General features: G+C 36.3%; 2 protein-coding genes across 3 annotated transcripts; both read left to right on the top strand.

The window, feature by feature from the left end:
- The first annotated feature begins 4,524 nt into the window (after window positions 1-4,524).
- Window positions 4,525-14,604, top strand: LOC121805007 (increased DNA methylation 1-like). The gene is made up of 9 exons (XM_042204754.1): window positions 4,525-4,951; window positions 5,828-8,092; window positions 9,771-9,894; window positions 10,325-10,407; window positions 10,956-11,200; window positions 11,924-12,010; window positions 13,414-13,513; window positions 13,661-13,862; window positions 13,939-14,604. The coding sequence occupies exons 2-9, from the start codon at window positions 5,876-5,878 to the stop codon at window positions 14,283-14,285; spliced, it is 3,405 nt and encodes a 1,134-aa protein (XP_042060688.1). The 5' UTR covers window positions 4,525-4,951; window positions 5,828-5,875; the 3' UTR covers window positions 14,286-14,604.
- Window positions 14,605-15,266: 662 nt separating this feature from the next.
- On the top strand, window positions 15,267-18,518 carry LOC121805283 (probable beta-1,3-galactosyltransferase 14). Of its 2 annotated transcripts, none has more exons than XM_042205087.1 (7): window positions 15,267-15,760; window positions 16,111-16,263; window positions 16,342-16,424; window positions 16,512-16,611; window positions 17,360-17,473; window positions 17,931-18,073; window positions 18,207-18,518. In XM_042205087.1, exons 1-7 carry the CDS (start codon window positions 15,429-15,431, stop codon window positions 18,299-18,301), a joined length of 1,020 nt encoding a protein of 339 aa, XP_042061021.1. In that variant the 5' UTR covers window positions 15,267-15,428; the 3' UTR covers window positions 18,302-18,518. The 2 variants fall into 2 exon arrangements, with proteins under 2 accessions (XP_042061021.1, XP_042061022.1); XM_042205088.1 differs by having other exon boundaries at window positions 15,433-15,760; window positions 16,116-16,263.
- The last annotated feature ends 348 nt before the right edge of the window (window positions 18,519-18,866 follow it).

The following is an 18,866-nucleotide window of genomic DNA, read 5'->3' as shown; positions in this document are numbered from 1 at the left end:
ATACCACTAAATAGATCGTGGGTGTAATGGAGGTCGTGGAGATCCTGCATGGGTCCACTATCTCCTTGTTCGGTCGAATACTGAGACCGAACTGCTGAACTTTGCCGATCAGCTTTTGCCGATCTGAGAGTTGAGCTCGATTGGTCGGCTTTTACCGAGCTATAGGCTGTGACCGAACTCTTTGGTTGTGCCGAACTGATACTCTTTCTTGGGTTTTGGGCTGATGGGCCGTCACTGCTATTGGGCTCGCAATTATTGTTTAGTTGTTTAGTTCGTATCCCATCAATGTGAGATGTGTCTTGGGCATCAAGCGAATAGGCACTGACGTGTTTCACCTAGCCGAGCGAATAGACGGTGCTGAACTCTCTGACTTGCGATTTGCCAAAATCGCCAAATGGAGAAAATGCCCGGCCCAGGCGAAGGTCCAGCCATTCATTACCTTAATCAGTTAATAGAAGTAATAGGTTGAAAATATATGATAACGAAACACACATTAAATAATCAATCAAACCTACTAAACTACCAGAGTTTGGCAACACCACCACCTTGTTTGTCTTAGAGAGGAGAGAGAAAGTGTATGATTGTTGATGCTATCTACGATATCCTATTTCCCTCTTCTCGAATTACCATGGTTTTGAAAACGAGGAAAAGTAAAATGAAATTGAAATTTGTCAGCAAGTTTATGGAAATTTCGTCTAAATTTGAAATCGGCTATATCAGTAATTTTTAAGTTTTAGGCTTCGTTTCCACTACCTAAATGATGTGTTTACATATTATTATTATTGATTATTGATTATTAATTAATAATTTAATTTAATGAAATAGTAATTTATTTATTTAGAAAAAATTAATGCATATATAATTTATTTCTTATATTTATTAGTTAATTAAATTTAATCAATCAAAGTTCAATTTTTTTTTTCTTAATATTTATAAACAAATGATAAATTGCATATCTCGTAAACCATATGTTCACAACTTTGGAGTTCTCGCCAAATAAATACTCCTGTTCATATGTTTTTTTCCTACTAGTATATTAAATTACCGCAGTTAAAACCAAAATTGGCTTCTCAATATAGGAGCCAAAACATGTGATTAAAATTGGGATCTATTTTAAAACTCACATTCCCAAATTATTGTTCTAGCCCATTCAGATGTATGATTTTGACTAAAAAAAACCATGTTAAAAAGAAGAGAATAATACAACACCACACGCTACTAAAGTTAGTAATGTAACGCCCCGTTTTTATGAACCTAATTTTTGAACCCTAAAGTACTTGTATTTAATGCTATTAATATTTCGAAGTTCGTGATTTAATTGTCAAGTGGAATTGTTGTTGGATACTTTCTGTGACCTAATTTTAAGTTGGAATTTTTGACTGGGTCAACTCTGTTGAATATGTAACGTGGCTGCTTTGAATAATCGATGTGGGGTGAAATTAAATGTGTGAATAATTAATAAATTATTACTAGAGCTAGAAATTGTGAAGTAATCACATTGCTGATGTAAATAATTCCTTTCCGTGAGGGATAATTATTGGAATCGATTTCGTGTTGGATCCGATAAATCAAATAATATAAAAATCCAGTCTGTGATAAATAAATTGTGGGCTGCATAATTTAATTAAAATACAAAGGACTGTGAATTAAACAAATCAAATCCTCTTCCTGTTGACTTGGTCATCAAGTCGATAATTCAATTTAATTAAAGATTTTTCGGAGATATTTCCTCCTCTGTGATGGGATTTTCCTCCTCCGTGATCTGCAAATAAATACCAAATAAATTCAAATTTATCCAAAATAAAAAAAAAAAAGAGCAGAATTCGAAATTTACTCTCCTTTCCCACTACTAAAAACCGTTCCTCCCCTCTCTCCCATAAATCTATCCCCAAACCAAAACTACCCATCAGCCAATCTTCTCCCTAATATATATTTTCTTCCTAAATCAGAATTCCCCTATTTTCACATCTGTGCAACGAGCCGTATCTCTGCAGCAAGAAAAACAAAATCCATTCTTTCAACTTCTACTCTAGAAATTGAGAGCTTACTCAATTGAATTACAGGTAATTCGTATTCCTCCGTTCATAGCATAATTTCGTACCTTTTCCGGAAACCAACCGTTATGCATATTTGTGACAGAAGCTGAATCTGCAAAATCCAGTGGGCTACTCCTTTCAGTCCTACAATTTCACAATCAATACCGTGTTGTCGAGGTAAAATCCCTTCCCAATTCCATCCATCGGTGATGACAGACGGCGGCGAATCGGAGTAGTAGCCGACGGCGAGCAGTAGACGACGGCGAGCAACACTGATAAGAGAGGCGGCGGCGACGGATTGAGCGCCTCTGCAAATTCGGTAGAGAGAGAAAATTAAAGAGATTGAGAGAGAAGGAGTGAGGGACGAAGGAGATGATGGGAGGATGGGCTTTTGTTTTCTTTAAAATGGAATTGGGCTTCATTTTAATTGACATAGGTTGAATTATTAAAGTGGGCTCCAAATAAATTGTTTGGGCTTTAAGTTTTAATTGGAGATATAAGGTGGGGGAAATATTTAAGCTTTGGGGCTTTTAAATAAATCTTTGGGCCGATAATTAATCGTGATGAAATTATTTAATTAAATCCCGAATTAATTATGAAGTATGGATAATTTATCTCAAGCCCGGAATATATACATAATTTTCTTAACAAAGAGAAATAGTTGTGATAATTCAGTTATGCGCTTTTATAATTTTGGGGATTTTATTTCGATATCGTTGAGGAAAAATACGAGGAGCCAACGGAGGAATTAGGGGCGTAAGCGGCCGCTGAATAATCGAAAACCGAGATAAAACGAGATAAATAACTTCGCTTAGGATGCATGCATCTTATTTATTTAATTTGAAAGTGTGTTGATTTATGTGATATTTTAATTCCAAGGTGATACCTCGCAAGGGAATCGTGATCGCAAGGGAAAGAACGTAATTTCGGATTAAGCACTCGAGGTGGGCTCTCTTTTAAATAAGGACAACGTCCTAAATATTTTTATCGATGGAAATGAAACTGTATTTATCATGCCGTGATTTGATTTTTAACGTGCCTATCTGATGTGGCTATGCGCCATTGTTATATAAATCGAATTCGGGTCCTCGTAGGGCCGCAAACCCTACTTGAACTAGTGTACACCTATGGTAGATCGTGTACTAGCGTACGGGCTGGCCGGTCTAGTGGCTTGGTTTGTGGCCACATTCCAAGTCATGTATTGGCAGATATGGCTAACGTCTATGGGAAAATGACTGATCAGTCGACTTTTATAATGGGAAATGATTTTGAGTGCCTCGGGCCTTTCTAAAGCTAAACCCCGATGGTTACTTATGTATGGCATGATAAATAATATTTTTATTGAAAATATTTTCGGCATGAGCCCACTGAGTATATTATGTACTCAGCCCGGCATGTGTTTTCCCTATGTGCAGGTTGAGCGGCGACGAGCAATTGGTGGTGTTGAGCAATTTAAAATTGAAGCATGGTTTGGTTAGTTGTGAACTACGAGTGTCGTTGTGTCTCCACACATGACGCCACTCTTTCTCTTGAACGCTTCCGCTGAGACATTGCTTTTACTCATAAATCTTTTAGCTTTGAACCTAATTATTTGGATAATGTCAACCTCTTGGCCCCTTTTTATTAAATATTAATTTTGGTCAAACTCTTTATTGAAACCCTAGTTTCCTTCGTCTGTTTACTAAGTTCTTTTACACACGATCGCCCATATTTATTAACCCTAAAGGGCGGTCGTGACAAGTAAATTCTGTATGATGCACGGCTTTAGTATTATTCTATAAATGGATAAAGTTCAATGGAAAATAGTACTCATTCATCAATTTATAATTGGGTCGTATTTTTTTATTATTCTTTTATAACCGAGTTATTTTTTAATATTTTTCTCTTTTTACTTCACTCGGTTTTACTTTATTTTCTATTCGACTTGGTATCTTTTTCCTTTCTCACTTTATTCTACCTTTCACTTAATTCACTTTTAACACAATTTTTAAATCCCATGATGAAAAAAACACATTTACTACAGAGGGACGAAGAGAGTATGAAATGCGTAATAAAACCCACAAAGAAAATACTACTCCCTCCCTCCCTGAAAAACATGAACATTTGGTTTGATACGAGTTTTAATGCATAATTAGTAAAGTAAGATAGAGATAGAAAGTAACGGCCTCGAGCTCCCCAGATAGATAAAAAAGAATAAATAATTAAAGTATTGATAGTAGAGAATGATTCTAACCTCATAAAAAAAAGAGTTTCCAAATTAGAAAGTTCATACTTTTCGTTCTAATTAAGGCTGAGTCAAAACTTTTGGGCACATAAATTTAAAAATTGTATTAAAAATAGGAGTGAAGAACAAAATAGAAAAAATAAAAAAAAAAGTAAAATAAGTGATTAGATGTTTTATTTTTTTAATGACTTAATTTAATTAAGAATAATTTTAAAAAGAAAATATAAAGTCATACTTTTCGGGGGATGGATGGAGTTTTGAAAATAACGACAAAAGAGGTTAGAGAGTGAGGGCTGCAGCAGGCTGCAGCTGTGGGTGTTGATTCATCTGATCTCATTGCTTGACAATTGTGTGAAATGTTTTTGTTTCTCTCACGCTTATTTTGGCATGTATGTGCGTGTGAGAAAAGAGTGTGGGAGACCCACTTAAATCGACCCATTTCTTCCTCACCCTTCCGCGATTTTAAATGTGGATTCTACCCCATTTTCCTACCTCTCCCTCTGTTTTTCAGATTCGGCTCAACCCTAATTTTCACCGCGCCTGATGCCAAATGCAGTGGTGAATTTTCTTGTTTCGATCTGATTTTTAGCGCCACGCGCCTCGTCGACCTGGAATTTTGCCCAGCTGTGTTTATTTATGATTTTGGGGGATTGCATTTGTGTGCTCTGATTAGGGAAGTCCGAATCCTGAGGTGAGACTTACTGGTTTTTCCCTTCTTTATGTGGTTCCATTTTGGTTGTGTTTTTTTTATAAATTATCTTCGTTTTATGTTTTTGTTTGTTTGATCTCGTGATTGATTGCGCTTGTGTATGCATGGAAAGCCGCTTGTTTTTCCCTCTAAGATAAAATGGGGGAATTAATGTTAATTACCTTAAGAAGGTAAGCATTTCATGTTATGGCAGTTCAGTTTTGCCGCTGTAGATTGAATTGCCTTCCCTGAATTCTTTAAATTTTGTAAATAAATGATCTTACTTATGAAATATTCGCGGTGGTGATGATGATTTTATTGGTGATTGGTTACTTTAGGATAAGAATTGAAGCACATTGTACGGTAGATTGCTGTGAAGGTCCTTTAAGTGCTAGAAAGTTTGACGCGGGTTCTTGCTTTCATTTCTAGCTGATTAGTTAAGCAGAGGTAGTTAGTTACATATATAAACTTGTCAGTGTAGTTACACACTTCAGAAACCCAATAAGTATCATGTTCTCTTCGGGGAGACCAAGATTATGATTTGCAGCAAAGTGATTCTCTAGAGTCATAAAGTTCTCTGTTGTAAAGTGGGATTGTGAGGATTCATGTTGGTTCCCCATCGGTAGCAGTCCGTTGACCTCTAATTACTTTCCTATGCTGATTTAATTTTTCTGCCTGTATGGATAGGTTTTAGAATTTTCCACTTTTGTGATTCAGCTTCTTTTCTTTATATATACAGTAAGTTTTTTACTTTGACTGTTCACATCCTCCACATTTTCTGATATTTTCAACTTTGTCCTATATAGCAAGAAAGATTCAAATTTTTAATGAAATTATCAGGGTTGGTTACATGCTAAGAGAGTTAATGTAATCTTGCAGTTAAGCAGCAGTTATTTATCTCCAAATAGCTATTTACTGGAGATAAGTATGATAGACAAGATGATGGTTGAATCCGCAACAATGTTATTCAGCAGAGAATTCGAGGATTTGCATGATGATGGTTTTGATGGATCTACAGATGAGCAAAAAATTTTCAGTGAGATCTTCTTGGGAAGCGATGGTAGTAGGAAGAAAGAATATATGGTTTATGAGACTACTATCATACATTGCGACTGTATGAAAGGAACAGATATGTCTCTTTGCTCAAACAGTGGAAAGTCATCATTAACCAGTCATAATGGTTATGCAGAAGAGGAATTTTCTGGAAAATGTCCTTTGGAAGATTTATCATCAATGAAAAGTAACCATGAGGTTAAATCATCAGTTGAAGATCATCCATATGTGAAACCAGATTTGGGGGATACGTTGTGCACTTCAGCTCCCTCAGAAGGAGTGGTTTCAGTCATATCTCTGGACAGCTCTATTTCTGCACGTGGCACTTTAACATATAGTGTAGTTGAATCATCTGGTCAGGGTGTTACATCTGGTAGCTATCAGCTGAAGCTTTTTCCATGTCAAAGCAAAGTATTTGAAATTAGTGGTAGAGGTAGCTGTAAAAATAGGGTATCTAGTTTAGATCAAAGTGATCAGAAGGAAGCTGCAAATAGAACTGTTACTTCTCCTCTTTCTCAAGAGAGCTATGCAAGCAGGCTCCTAGCTACCGATCCATCTACATCTGTTGCAATCAGAATTGGTACTCATCGATTTACTAAGCCTAAATGGAAGGATGCCTGCTTTTTGCAACTAGATGAAGATGAATTAGCTATGCCAAAGGATATAAAAAATGATCCTCGTCCTCTTCTTCGGTATCACATCTATCGTTTGCTTAGAGCAGCAGGATGGCTGATTGGGAGGCGTAGAAGGAACAGTAAATATAATGGGATTGGAGAATACGTCTATAAGTCTCCAGGAGGAAGACCGATTCGTGAATTTCATAGGGCTTGGAATATGTGTGGCGAGAGTTTATTGACTGATGCCAATTCGTGTGTTCAGACAAGTGATTGTATTCAGTGGGCTGATATGACTGAGTTGTGGGCTGATTTATCTTGTATAATACAACAAATTGATGATAAACTAAATATTTTAGAAGATACTCCTGCTATGGCTCATTTGTGGTGCCTTCTGGATCCTTTTGCGAATGTAGTTTTCATTGAGAAGACAATTCGTTTGCTGAAAGAAGGAATTACAGTAAAAGCAAATAGAAGTTCGGTAATTGCATCAGATGTCGGGTCTGTTGCCAAATACCGGAAAATCACCATATCAGAAAGAAGTTGTGTTGACCCAATGCCCCTTCTTGATTATGATGATAGTAATCAGATTGATGTTGGTCTCGTTGATGTTCCAATAAGTTCTGGACAACTTCAATCAATTGAAGAATTTGAGACTGTTTTCCCTCACCAAGATTGCAATGCAAGTTCCCCAGTGTTTGACCAAATAATAGATAAGGAAGAAGTTGTTTTTGGCCAAATGAGAAAGAGTCACAAAAAATCTAGAAAACTAACTGAAATGAAACTGAATGGTTCTCTCTTAAGAGGTCAGCCTGCGGATGAAATAAATAGTGTTCGATGTGGATCTAAGAAATCAAAAGCTTGTCACCTTAATGACAATGATCTCCTAATCTCTGCCATTATGAAAACTAAATTATGTCGAACCCCAAACAAATGGTCCACACGAAAGTCTAAGCCTCTGAAGAAACGGAAGACCCGCAAAGGCAGCTGCAGATTGCTGCCAAGGAGCCTCAAGAAGGATGCAAAGCATATTCTAGAAGGAAAGTGGTCTGCTGTTGGATCAAGAACAGTGTTATCATGGTTAATTTTCTCTGGTGTTGTTTCATTAAATGAGATAATCCAGTACAGGAATCTAAAAGATGATACCGTGATAAAAGATGGTCTAGTTACCAGGGATGGGATATTATGCAAATGTTGCGACATGATGTTTTCCATCTCAAAGTTCAAGATTCATGCTGGTTTCAGGTCAAATCGCCCTTGTGCCAATCTCTTCATGGAGTCTGGTAAGCCATTCACCTTATGTCAGCTCGAGGCATGGTCAGCTGAATACAAGGCAAGAAAATTAGCTCCTCAAACTGAGCAAGTTGATGAGCTGGATCAAAATGATGACAGCTGTGGGCGCTGTGGTGATGTTGGTGAATTAATATGTTGCGATAACTGTCCATCAGCATTCCATCAGGCATGTTTGTTTGAACAGGTTTGTGTTTGCTTTTAATGACAATGGCTTAATACAATGAATATTGTCTCATTTATTTTAAATTTCTATAAATGTCATGTTTTGTTTCTTACGGCCTGTGAAATGTGCGATATTTTATTTCAGTAGTGATAATAAATTTTCAGTTGTTTTTTGGAACTCAAACATAAGTACTTCCATTTTTGTTGACTTTTCTCTTCAATTAGTTATCTTTCGAATTGAAATGGAATGTGAACTTTCATATCATCATGGTTTCCAGCCATGGACTTCAGGATGTGGCCTCTTATAAAATAAAATTAGTATTAAAAAGTAAACATATTGTCATGTAAATTTGTTGAGGACAAATGATGCATACAATCTTTGAAATTGTTGGAGCTCTAGAGCTTTGCATTACAGGCATGCTTTAGGAGTCCTTTAGCACTTTTATACCGATGACCTTTAGGATTTACTCCTCTTACTTGATTAACTTCTTATTACGATCTCCTTGTAATATACTAGTACTTCTTAATTCCTCCCGATATGATGGCTTAGAATAGCTCAACGTATGGGTGTCAATCCGCCAAAACAACCTTTCTACTCTTAAAATGATTATTGTTATTATGATCGTTGCGCGCATAAATTAAAATGTGTATGAGCAAGAATTGTTAAATGCAACTTAGTTTAAAAGAGAAAAAACTTCAAGCCAAGACTTAACAATGGATACAAAAATTCAATAGTTAAAAAATGCCCTGGTTAAAGGAAGTTTTCCCGATCAGTCAATCAATTGTTGATGCAAAGATAACTCATTTGATGTGAATGGGTTTTATTGTCCAACGGCCTCTAAACAACCGAAAATCCAAGTCTTTACATATTGGGTTTATCTGAGGTTGATTGTCAATTGTCTTGGTGCGGATTAGATCATTTGACGAGGTGATGAAATTATGTTAATTGCCACTTCATGAAATCTAACAGAAATTGCATATTTAAAGCTTTAATTGGCTATAAATATAATAGGACTATCACACATTGACCAGGTACTTAAAACCATAGAATAATCGATACACATCAAATACAAGAAATTTATAAATGCCTAAGAATCATACAAGAATTGGAAAAACTACTAGATTTCCCACTGTGGTGAATAAAAATCTCATAAACCCGTATAAACGACATAAAGAAATACTAGTTCCTAATTAAGTCTTAAAATTCTTCTAGGCTTGTTTTTTCTCTTTTCCTTGCTAGATATATATGGAAAATGGATATTCCTCAGTCTTTATTATCAACTAACACCCAAAGCCCAATATACATATCTTCTTCCAATCAACCATAACAATTGTTCTCCAATTATGATTCACATGACTCTGCTTTTAGCCCAAACTGTCCAACTTTGGAAGATATCAAAAAATATTGAAAAATGGGTTGATCAAGCCTTATAAATATAATAAATATTTGGTCAATTGATGATGAAATAAGCCAAAATGATGCATCGTGCTGTTTATTTCCTAAGATGTTTTTCTTTTGGTTCATAGATATTTCAATCATGCAAATTATATCCCTCATTTTATCAGCATACCTCTTTGTTGTATAATTTGTCATCATTCTGCATAAGGAACTTTCATTTATACTTCTTTTGTGTGCTTGTTGTGCTAATGTAACTTACAATTATAAACATGAGTAAGCTGATTGCTGCGCATTTCTTCAGGAGCTGCCTGAAGGAAATTGGTACTGTCCCCAATGTCGATGCCAAATTTGTACAGATGTAGTCAGCAATAAAGAATCTTCACAACTCCATGGGGATCTGAATTGCATTCAGTGTGAAGATAAATGTAATTTTCGTTTGATCTTGTGGGTTGTTTCTTTATAGATTAGCCTATGCAGATTTACTCAATTATGTTGTGCATATCCATCATTCAGCATAATTAAATAAAAACTTCTTTGAATTGGCGGTTGTAGTTGCTGACACCTGTTTTTTTTTCTTTTGCATTTCTTGATCTTTGGTTTGGAATAGATTGCAATTGGAATAGGTTTGCATATATGGGTATTTGTATAACACCTATGGGCTTTCCTAGTAGGACTCTTTTGTATATATAGGTGCATTGATCAGTTAATGAAAATACCGAAAAAAAATTTCACCGCTATGTTTCTACCTCTCTTTATCACATGTCTTTTGGTTGATCTGTTTCAATTTGTATTTGTGTTTTTCTATTCGACTTCAGTTCAATTCTGAGAACATAATAGCTTAATGCTTCCAAACAGATCATGAAACTTGCATGGAGAGGAAAGGTGTTGAAATTGGATTGGTCTCAGACTACTGGTTTTGTGGAGATGGCTGTTGCCAGGTAAAAATATGTTCATTTAAATCATAGTCCGATGGTAGGTGGACACTGTGTTTGGAGTGAAGCTAGTAATAATAATTGATACTTTTTGCTTCACGAACAACAAATTGAGAATAAGTAGACTATATGAAGGAGCTACTAGGTTGTATGGCCTGTAGACATATCAGATATGGTTTCTTTGAGAATGAATTTACAAAATTTTGCAACAGCATACCCAAGTATATTTTCATCCCCCTCATACTTTCCAATTCCACTAACATTAAACATTGACTTGGAAATCTCTTCAGAATTGCTGTAATAAAAACTAATTATTGTTAGCTATTAATGCATTCTATATGTGTCATATTTTTTGATAGCCTGTTGAAATATCCATGCCTTATTTCTGTCCGAAGTTATCATAATTTTAACGTAAGATCCTATAGCATTAGTGAATAAATTGAAAGTGTCTTTAATGTACTTGAACTCTGACCTGCTTGTTCAGACTGTGTTTACCAAAGAAAGAATTTAAGTTTTATGCACATCGCTAATCCTGTTTTGATTGCTTAATGCAGGTCTACAATGGTCTCCAGTCACGTGTTGGGTTGGAAACTCTTCTCTCTGATGGCTTCTCTTGGACGCTTCTGCGATACATTCCCAGTGACCAAAAGGTTCATTCCGCACAGCAAGTTATGGCTTTGAGGGCAGAATGCAACTCAAAGTTGGCTGTTGCAATCACGATCATGGAGGAATGCTTTCTCCCCATGGTGGATATAAAAACAGGGATTGACATGATACCTCAAGTAATATACAACTGGGGGTAAGCTCTAATATGGCAATGCACCCATCATCTGCAATCACACATTTAGTTTCGCTTTTTTGTCCAGTTACCTGCACCTGCCTTAGCCGCTCCACTGGTATATAACTAGATTCGAGAATCTCATAATATTACAAGTGAACTGAAGATTGAAGAGAAATGAGTTTAATTATGTTACTATTGTTGGTCCATCATTGTATTGTGGAATACTGCTAATCTGCTACTGTTACATCACAAGATGTTCTCAAAATTTTGTAGCATGTGCTATATAAGATCTGTATCCTCGAACTAATTAGATCAGGCTGTCATGCTATAATGCACTGTAACCATTATTTTAGATTGTTCTAGGTAATCTCGGACATTAAAGATATTATCTTGGGCGGTGCTCTTCCTTGAGTAAAAACATATACTCCCTCCGCTTCGTCCCCCAAAATTAGTCCCCCTTCCATTTTCATATAGATTAAAAACTGTATTTAATTTTTTTTGAAAATGTAATTTATACTATATACTTATTTGTTTTATTTAGCCCTTATTTACTATTCCACACAACATTTTCATAAACAATGAGTAAGGTCATTTCAGTAAAAGCAAGTTTTAACACAATTCCAATTAAGAAAGTGGCCTACATTTGTGGACATGCTGAAAAGGAATCAGGGACTAAGTTGATGGGATGGAGGGAGTATTATCATTGAAGTTCAAACTGAAAACTATGACTTCTTCTTTCAGATCACAATTTGCACGTCTTAACTACAGCGGCTTCTTTACTGTGGTTTTGGAGAAAGATGATGCTGTCCTGTGTGTAGCATGCATCAGGTAAAACTCTCTGAATTCTTTGGTTGTGGCGTTTTTCCACCTGAAATTTTAGCTTGGAGTGATTTTGACTGTATTTTAGGAATTTAGACTGTTCAACAATGGTTATTCATGCAGCAGCAAGAATGATCTATTTCTCGGTCATCATTCCATTATGTGCTACTCCTTTGGAAACATAGTCAATTTCAATTATGTTTCACATTCCCACTGATGTTAAACTATGTGATATCGATCATATTCACAATAGTTATTAGGTATCCTGGGGAATTTGTCTATCCTTATCTTTAGGATATGTTATGTTTATCTTTATTTCCTTTCATGTTTATCTTTAGTAGATTTGATTTAACTTGTTGTAAGATTAGGAGTCTTTGTAACACTCTACGAATGCCTCCTTGAGGATTAAAGAGAGGTATCCAAGAGATCATTAATTTTTGTCCGGCAAGTGCCGTAGTTAGGATTTTGTTCCTTTCTTATTTAGGGTTCATCACTTTCTTTTCTTTATGAATTTCAGTTTCTATGTTTATTTCCATATTTCTGTATCCATGATATAATATGTTTCAGTCAAACGCATTCGGTGCTTCCACCTTTCACTCCGTATCACTATGTCAACTTCCTGTACTTTGAGACAGCAGCTGCTGTTAGTTTCCTATACATGAATCCATTGCAATGCTTACACATTGATGAACTTCAACTATTATGTTGTGTTTCAGTGCGATTCTTATTTCCATTCTGACGAAGTGAAGCCAATATATAAAAGCACCTAAAATATATGGCAAAAGTAGTTAGTAAAAATATCTTGAACCCTTTAGGTTAACAGTTGACAAACCTTATCAATTTCTGTTTTGAGAATCTAAAACCTTCTTCCTTTCTATCCCATCGTCAAAATAAAAAAGATCAACTGTGGCATGATCAATTTGAATTCCTTCAGAAAGTGGATGCTTTAGAACGTTCCATTCCTATTTTAGACACCGACTGCTTTGACTCCTGTGCTATCAAAGTTTATAAAATAGTCATTTCCATATATTGTCAGCTCAATTAAGGGGGAAAATAATGCCATTTTTGGCCCACGTGAGGGCTTCATATTGCTTATTCATTATAATTATTCCTAATACTGTTTAGAACTCATCTTTGATACTTTGCTAATCACGCACTGATTAATACTCCCTCCGTCCCACTCTAAGTGGAGCATTTCTATTCTGGCACGGGATTTTATGTAGTGTTGTTTTGTGAGCTAAGTCATAAGTGTAGAGAATAAGGAGAGAGTGATGTTTCTATTTTTAGAAATGTGTCATTTAGAGTGGGACATCCCAAAAAGGAAAATAGTTCACTTAGAGTGGGACGGAGGGAGTATAGTTCTATTTTTTTTACACTGATCACAATTGCTATCTTGGACAACCTTGGCGTAGAATCCATGGGGTGAAGGTTGCTGAACTGCCTCTAGTTGCCACTTGCAGCAGATGCCGTCGACAAGGATTGTGCCGCCGCCTAATCAATGCTATTGAAAAGGTAAGTTGGTGTATTCCACATTATTCTCAATCTGACTCAACTCTTAAATACCCAGCAGAGTTCACACACCTTGTGTACTCCAAAATCTTTATTTAGCACCTTGACTCGAACAAACACAGACTAACTTGACTCAATTTTGGGATTTAGATGCTAAAATCTTTGAAGGTTGAGAAGCTTGTAATATCTGCTATCCCCGATTTGGTGGATACTTGGACCCTGGGGTTTGGCTTCGAGCGTGTGGAAGAGGAAGAGATGCAAAGTCTCAGTAAAACCAACCTTATGGTGTTTCCTGGAGCAGTGTGGTTGAAGAAGAGGTTGTATGACAACCACAACACAGATGAAAGAAACGGTGAGTTATACTTCATCAAGTTCTCTGATTATTTTATCTGTCATCTGCTATTCGATTTCTCATTAATTCAAATCAGGATCATGCGATGATTTGGATTCCATCGAGGTGGGAGCTCATGAAAGCGGACCAAATGCAGAACAAGAACCTTCTGTTGATAGCCTTGCTACTACAGAAGACCGCGGCACCACATCAGAGGCCTTACAGTTTTGCAAGGGAAACATTCTAGACATTCTGCAGAATCCACTCCATTTCGAGCATCAGGATTCAAAGCCACCGGGCCATAATTCTCTTGTCGAAGGAACCAGCAATGAGCTGGACCTAATCAACCTTCGAGGCTCGATGAACTGGGTCGTGAGCAGCAGCAACCAGATCACAACTCATGCCCTGAAGATGCAAATTCTGGACGGAGGCAGAAGCCGGTAGTTTTTCTTGATGAGTTGTCATCGAGTAGCATTTTGGGTAATCCAGTTTTGAGAGCTTCAGCTGAGGATCCGGTGACCGTGCTGGCCGGTGGTAAAATAGATGCAGGTTTTGGGACAGAAGCTGTGGGAATTCATTCAGTTATACAAAATAGTCTTTTTCTAAAAAAAAGAAAAAAAAAGTAGTGCAATAGAGGGTATCAAACCAAAAAAAAAAGCCCAGTTACTTATGAAAAAAAAAATCTCCAAGCAGTCAATTTCCTGGATTTATACTTTGTAGAGGCAGAGCGCCGAAATTTTTATTATGCATCACATTTCTCTTACATATTCTCGTTTGGCATCAGAAAATCCACTTAGATCTGACACGTGTATATTGGTACAAAACCTAATAATTTCATTTGAGATTATTGGTCTTAGTCTCTTAGAAATCATAAACTTTGGGTGAATTCTGCCACAAAACGAACTTTATGATTGTTCCTATCCCCACCCCCAAAAAAAGATTTACAAAACATATTTTATCCTATTGGATTTAACATCGAATTTAATCAATTATACTTCGGACCAAATCACATAAATTTCTGCTTTTGAAAAAATCACTACTCCTCCTACTCCGTCTCATAAAAATATGGACATTTCCATTTATGAAAAAATTGTCCCAATATATTACTCTATTCATCAAGTTACTTACCACTTATACCACCATCAAAACACTAACAATAATGTGAGTCTCACTATCCACTATCACTACTTTAATTACAATTCTCTTCATCTCTTTTACTTTACCAATTTTATCTTAATTTTCGTGTCATTTCTTACGCCCATCTTTTTATGGGACGGATGAAGTATTTAGATTAGGTTGAGAAAATTACAGTTTGTGAATTTTAAGACATTTGAGTAATTTCCCTTATTAATCGGTGTATTGAAAGAGCGATTTAACGTTTTATCTAAAGTCGCTCAACTTATGAGACCGGTCTTGTCTGGTCTTCTCTGCTCTTCATTGGAAGTTGCCATTTGCCTGAGTTGGTGATCCCACTTAACAGATCAGGGAAATCAGGAACTCAATCAACGAAATCCACCATCAAAAACCCTCCCTAAACCTCCAACACTCACAAATTCCCCTTCACTATCTTCATCTTCGACCTCCAAAATGCCGTCGTCTCCCAAGGCATTCTACCCGCGCCCCTCTTCCAACCCCCGCAGATCGACGCTCATCATCATTCTCTGTCTGCTTCTCGGCCTTTCCACTGTTTTCGGGATTTACGCGATAATGCAATCGGCTCGGAGCAATGGATGCGGCGACGTTAAGCCACTGTCAGTGTCTGTGGCGTGGGATAAATCTTCCTCCGCCAATAGCTCCCCGCCTCAAAAGCGTCCCAAGGTTATGGGATTCGTCGGTGTTCAAACTGGCTTCGGATCGGCGGGCCGACGCCGCTCTCTGCGCCAGACCTGGTTTCCCTCTAATCACCAGGGTCTTCGACGGTATTTACTCTCATTCCTTTTTATTTTTTATCTTCAATTTGCAATTTTGCCTCTGTAATTGAATACTTGGTGTTATGGATGAAGATCGGATCTTAGAAATTTTTAGCCAATTCTATGCAAATGTGGAAGATAATTAATAATCTCTGTTTTAGGGATTAATAAACCCTAATTGAGATTGCTGTATGGAGTATAGGATTTTGCCATTGGTGGAAAATGATTATTATTAGCACTTGATGCAGCTGAGGCAACAGTATTGAGGAGAACACTCTGATTTTTCCTATTGAGAGATGTTTCTCTTTATTTTATATACAAAAGGATTGTTTTGTTACTCACTTGGGATTTAATGGTAGGTTAGAAGAAAGCACCGGTTTGGTTTTCAGATTTATTATTGGTAGAACCAATGATAGAGGGAGGATGTCAGCACTTAAGGAGGAGGTGACCAAGTATGATGATTTCTTGTTGATAGATATTGAAGAGGAGTACAGTAAGCTCCCGTACAAAACGTTAGTTCTGACTTATTACAATGAATTTTGAGCTCGTCGACTGTATGATTGATCTGATTTTTGTCTTTATTTTTACAGTTTGGCTTTCTTCAAAGCTGCTTATGCTCTTTATGACTCTGATTTTTATGTCAAGGCTGATGATGACATATATTTACGACCAGGTGAGTAGTTTCAGGAAGCTGGGATAGACATTTCAACTCTTGACTTGGTGTAGACAAGTTCAACTTTAGCTTTTGCTTTTCACGCAGATCGTCTTTCCTTGCTCCTAGCTAAAGAGCGGTCTCATTCACAAACATACCTCGGTTGCATGAAGAAGGGTCCTGTGTTTACTGATCCAAAGTTAAAATGGTTTGTTATATATTCCCTTTTTTGGATTAATATGAAATTTGTTATTATCAGTTACTCTTTTGATCTGAATGCTGCACTTCTTAATATTATAATACTGTTTCATTGTTACAAATAGTAATGTATCGTGTTATTAAGAATGTAATGCCCATAGTAGTTCTTTTGTTAAGTATCGTAGATAATTTTGATGAAGCTGCGTAGAGAAGAATATGAAAATTGAACAACTATTGAAGTGGCGTATCACTATGTGAATGTTCACTAACAACTATTGTTGTAAATAAGTTGGTGTGTTATGTCCGTTCCCCCAATTTCTGAGTCTTCTAGCTAAAGTGTCCCTTTTACTTATGAATTTAATAAAAAAACATATTTCATTATTTTTATATTTTTTAAACTCCAGTGGTGATTATTAAGTTTTCCTGTTTTGACTTTCCTCTGAGTACAAAGACATATTCCTCTATGAATTGAAAATCTAAATGAGGTTGGCTACATGTAAATATAAAAGTCAGAGAATAAGGATGGGGGCTGGGGATGAAAAAAAAAATCTGAGTGTGTCAGTGATATGGAACTTTGCTAAAGAATGAAGTATTATTTACATATCCAAAGTCTCTATGCCTTTGTTGTGGACCTTGAATGGATTTGTATTTATGTGACAGATTACTTTTTTCACTACACTGGTAACATAGTTATAAGGAAATAATTATAACTTTTTCACTGTGAATGTGATTAGTTTGATCTCTTTGTTTTTTTACAGGTATGAACCTCTCGGGCATTTGCTTGGGCGGGAGTACTTTCTTCACGCGTATGGTCCAATTTATGCCCTTTCTGCAGATGTTGTTGCAAGCTTGGTTGCATTAAGAAATGACAGGCTAGTGCATTCCAATTAATTTTCAGTAATACTTTTTTTTCAGATAAGCTTCTAGTTTTTTAGTGATTAATGTCAAAATATTTTCCATGTTTTCCTTTCTAGCATCTCTTTTACATGTAACCGTAAGGATGGTTACATGGTGCAGTGTGGCTTGCGAGATGGGGGTATTGGAATAACAGAATTCACTTATAATCAAAAGGAAATTTTCTTAAAATTGTTGATACTAGATGATTATCAACTACAGTACATTTTTGGATTTACCATGTTGTTTCTTGTCTTGTCTTACTATAGCGGTTATTATACATCTGCCGTGTTGAGTTGAATCACTGAGTCTTACTTAGTCCAGCAATTGAAGCCTTCTTTATCTTATCTGTGGAGTTCATATATTAATATACTTTTTTAGTCAATCCTTGTATGCCACAAAAGTTGACATACATAAATTTATATGTGATTGCAGTTTCCGAATGTTTAGCAATGAGGATGTGACCATCGGTTCGTGGATGCTTGCAATGAATGTCAATCATGAGGACAGTAAGCTACTATGCCAGGCGGAGTGTACTGCCTCATCTATTGCGGTATGGGACATTCCCAAATGTTCAGGTGTGTACATTTTGCTACCTCGAAAACCCCTTCTCTTGAGCTCAATTACCCAGCTTTAGAGCTTATGCATCACATTTTACTTGCTCTTACGAGCACATGCAGTCTTGTTTATGCCCGTGATTGCTGTGTATAGGGCTGTGCAATCCTGAGAAGAGGATGTTGGAACTCCACAAGCTAGAGACTTGTTCAAAGAGTGCAACTCTCCCATCCGAGGAAGACGAAGAGTGATGGATGCTCCCACATCCAAAGAGCTGTACCGATATAGCTTCTGGGCCGTTGATGAAAGACGACACAGGATTTTTAGTTTGTTAGAAGATGTAGGTGGTGGTGCCCAAAGCTTAAAATTCTTGTATCATACTTCACTCTTTCTATGAAATACTACACATTTTCTGGTAAAAAAATCATCACTTTTTCGATTTTCACAGAGCTGAAACATTCTCATCAATTTTCAACTTTGTAAGTACATGTGACGATCCATGATCATATCCTATACTCCTTTCATCTGCTACCAATAATCTTAGTAATGAACCATCTGTTTAACGCAATATTACTAAAATATTATAGCGAAAAATGAAATTTACAGACGAAAAAAATTTATTTTTTATGGACCGACCAAAGGGAACAACAGACTACTAGTTATCATTCACGCTTCTGTGGCATAACTATTTTTATATTTTTTATTTATCTGAAACCTATTATAACAAGAAGATTTTCTCTTATCTGATAGATTTTTTCATTAAATTTCATCAAGTGAAAACTTATACTTTCATTAAAGTAGTTACAGATTATGCAA

This window comes from Salvia splendens, chromosome 5 (assembly GCF_004379255.2).
Source record: "Salvia splendens isolate huo1 chromosome 5, SspV2, whole genome shotgun sequence".
NCBI lineage: Eukaryota > Viridiplantae > Streptophyta > Magnoliopsida > Lamiales > Lamiaceae > Salvia > Salvia splendens.
Note: the sequence above shows the minus strand (reverse complement) of the source record. Positions and strands in the feature narration are given on the sequence as shown.

What these genes read in the sequence shown, in the direction of transcription:
- LOC121805007 (XM_042204754.1), top strand. Translation starts at nt 5,876, where the DNA reads ATGATAGACAAGATGATGGTTGAATCCGCAACAATGTTATTCAGCAGA. An exon ending in AGGCATGTTTGTTTGAACAG is followed by an intron (nt 8,093 to 9,770) that starts GTTTGTGTTTGC and finishes GCATTTCTTCAG; the next exon opens with GAGCTGCCTGAAGGAAATTG. An exon ending in CTGTGTGTAGCATGCATCAG is followed by an intron (nt 12,011 to 13,413) that starts GTAAAACTCTCT and finishes ACCTTGGCGTAG; the next exon opens with AATCCATGGGGTGAAGGTTG.
- LOC121805283 (XM_042205087.1), top strand. Translation starts at nt 15,429, where the DNA reads ATGCCGTCGTCTCCCAAGGCATTCTACCCGCGCCCCTCTTCCAACCCC. An exon ending in AATCACCAGGGTCTTCGACG is followed by an intron (nt 15,761 to 16,110) that starts GTATTTACTCTC and finishes ATTTAATGGTAG; the next exon opens with GTTAGAAGAAAGCACCGGTT. An exon ending in GGACATTCCCAAATGTTCAG is followed by an intron (nt 18,074 to 18,206) that starts GTGTGTACATTT and finishes TGCTGTGTATAG; the next exon opens with GGCTGTGCAATCCTGAGAAG.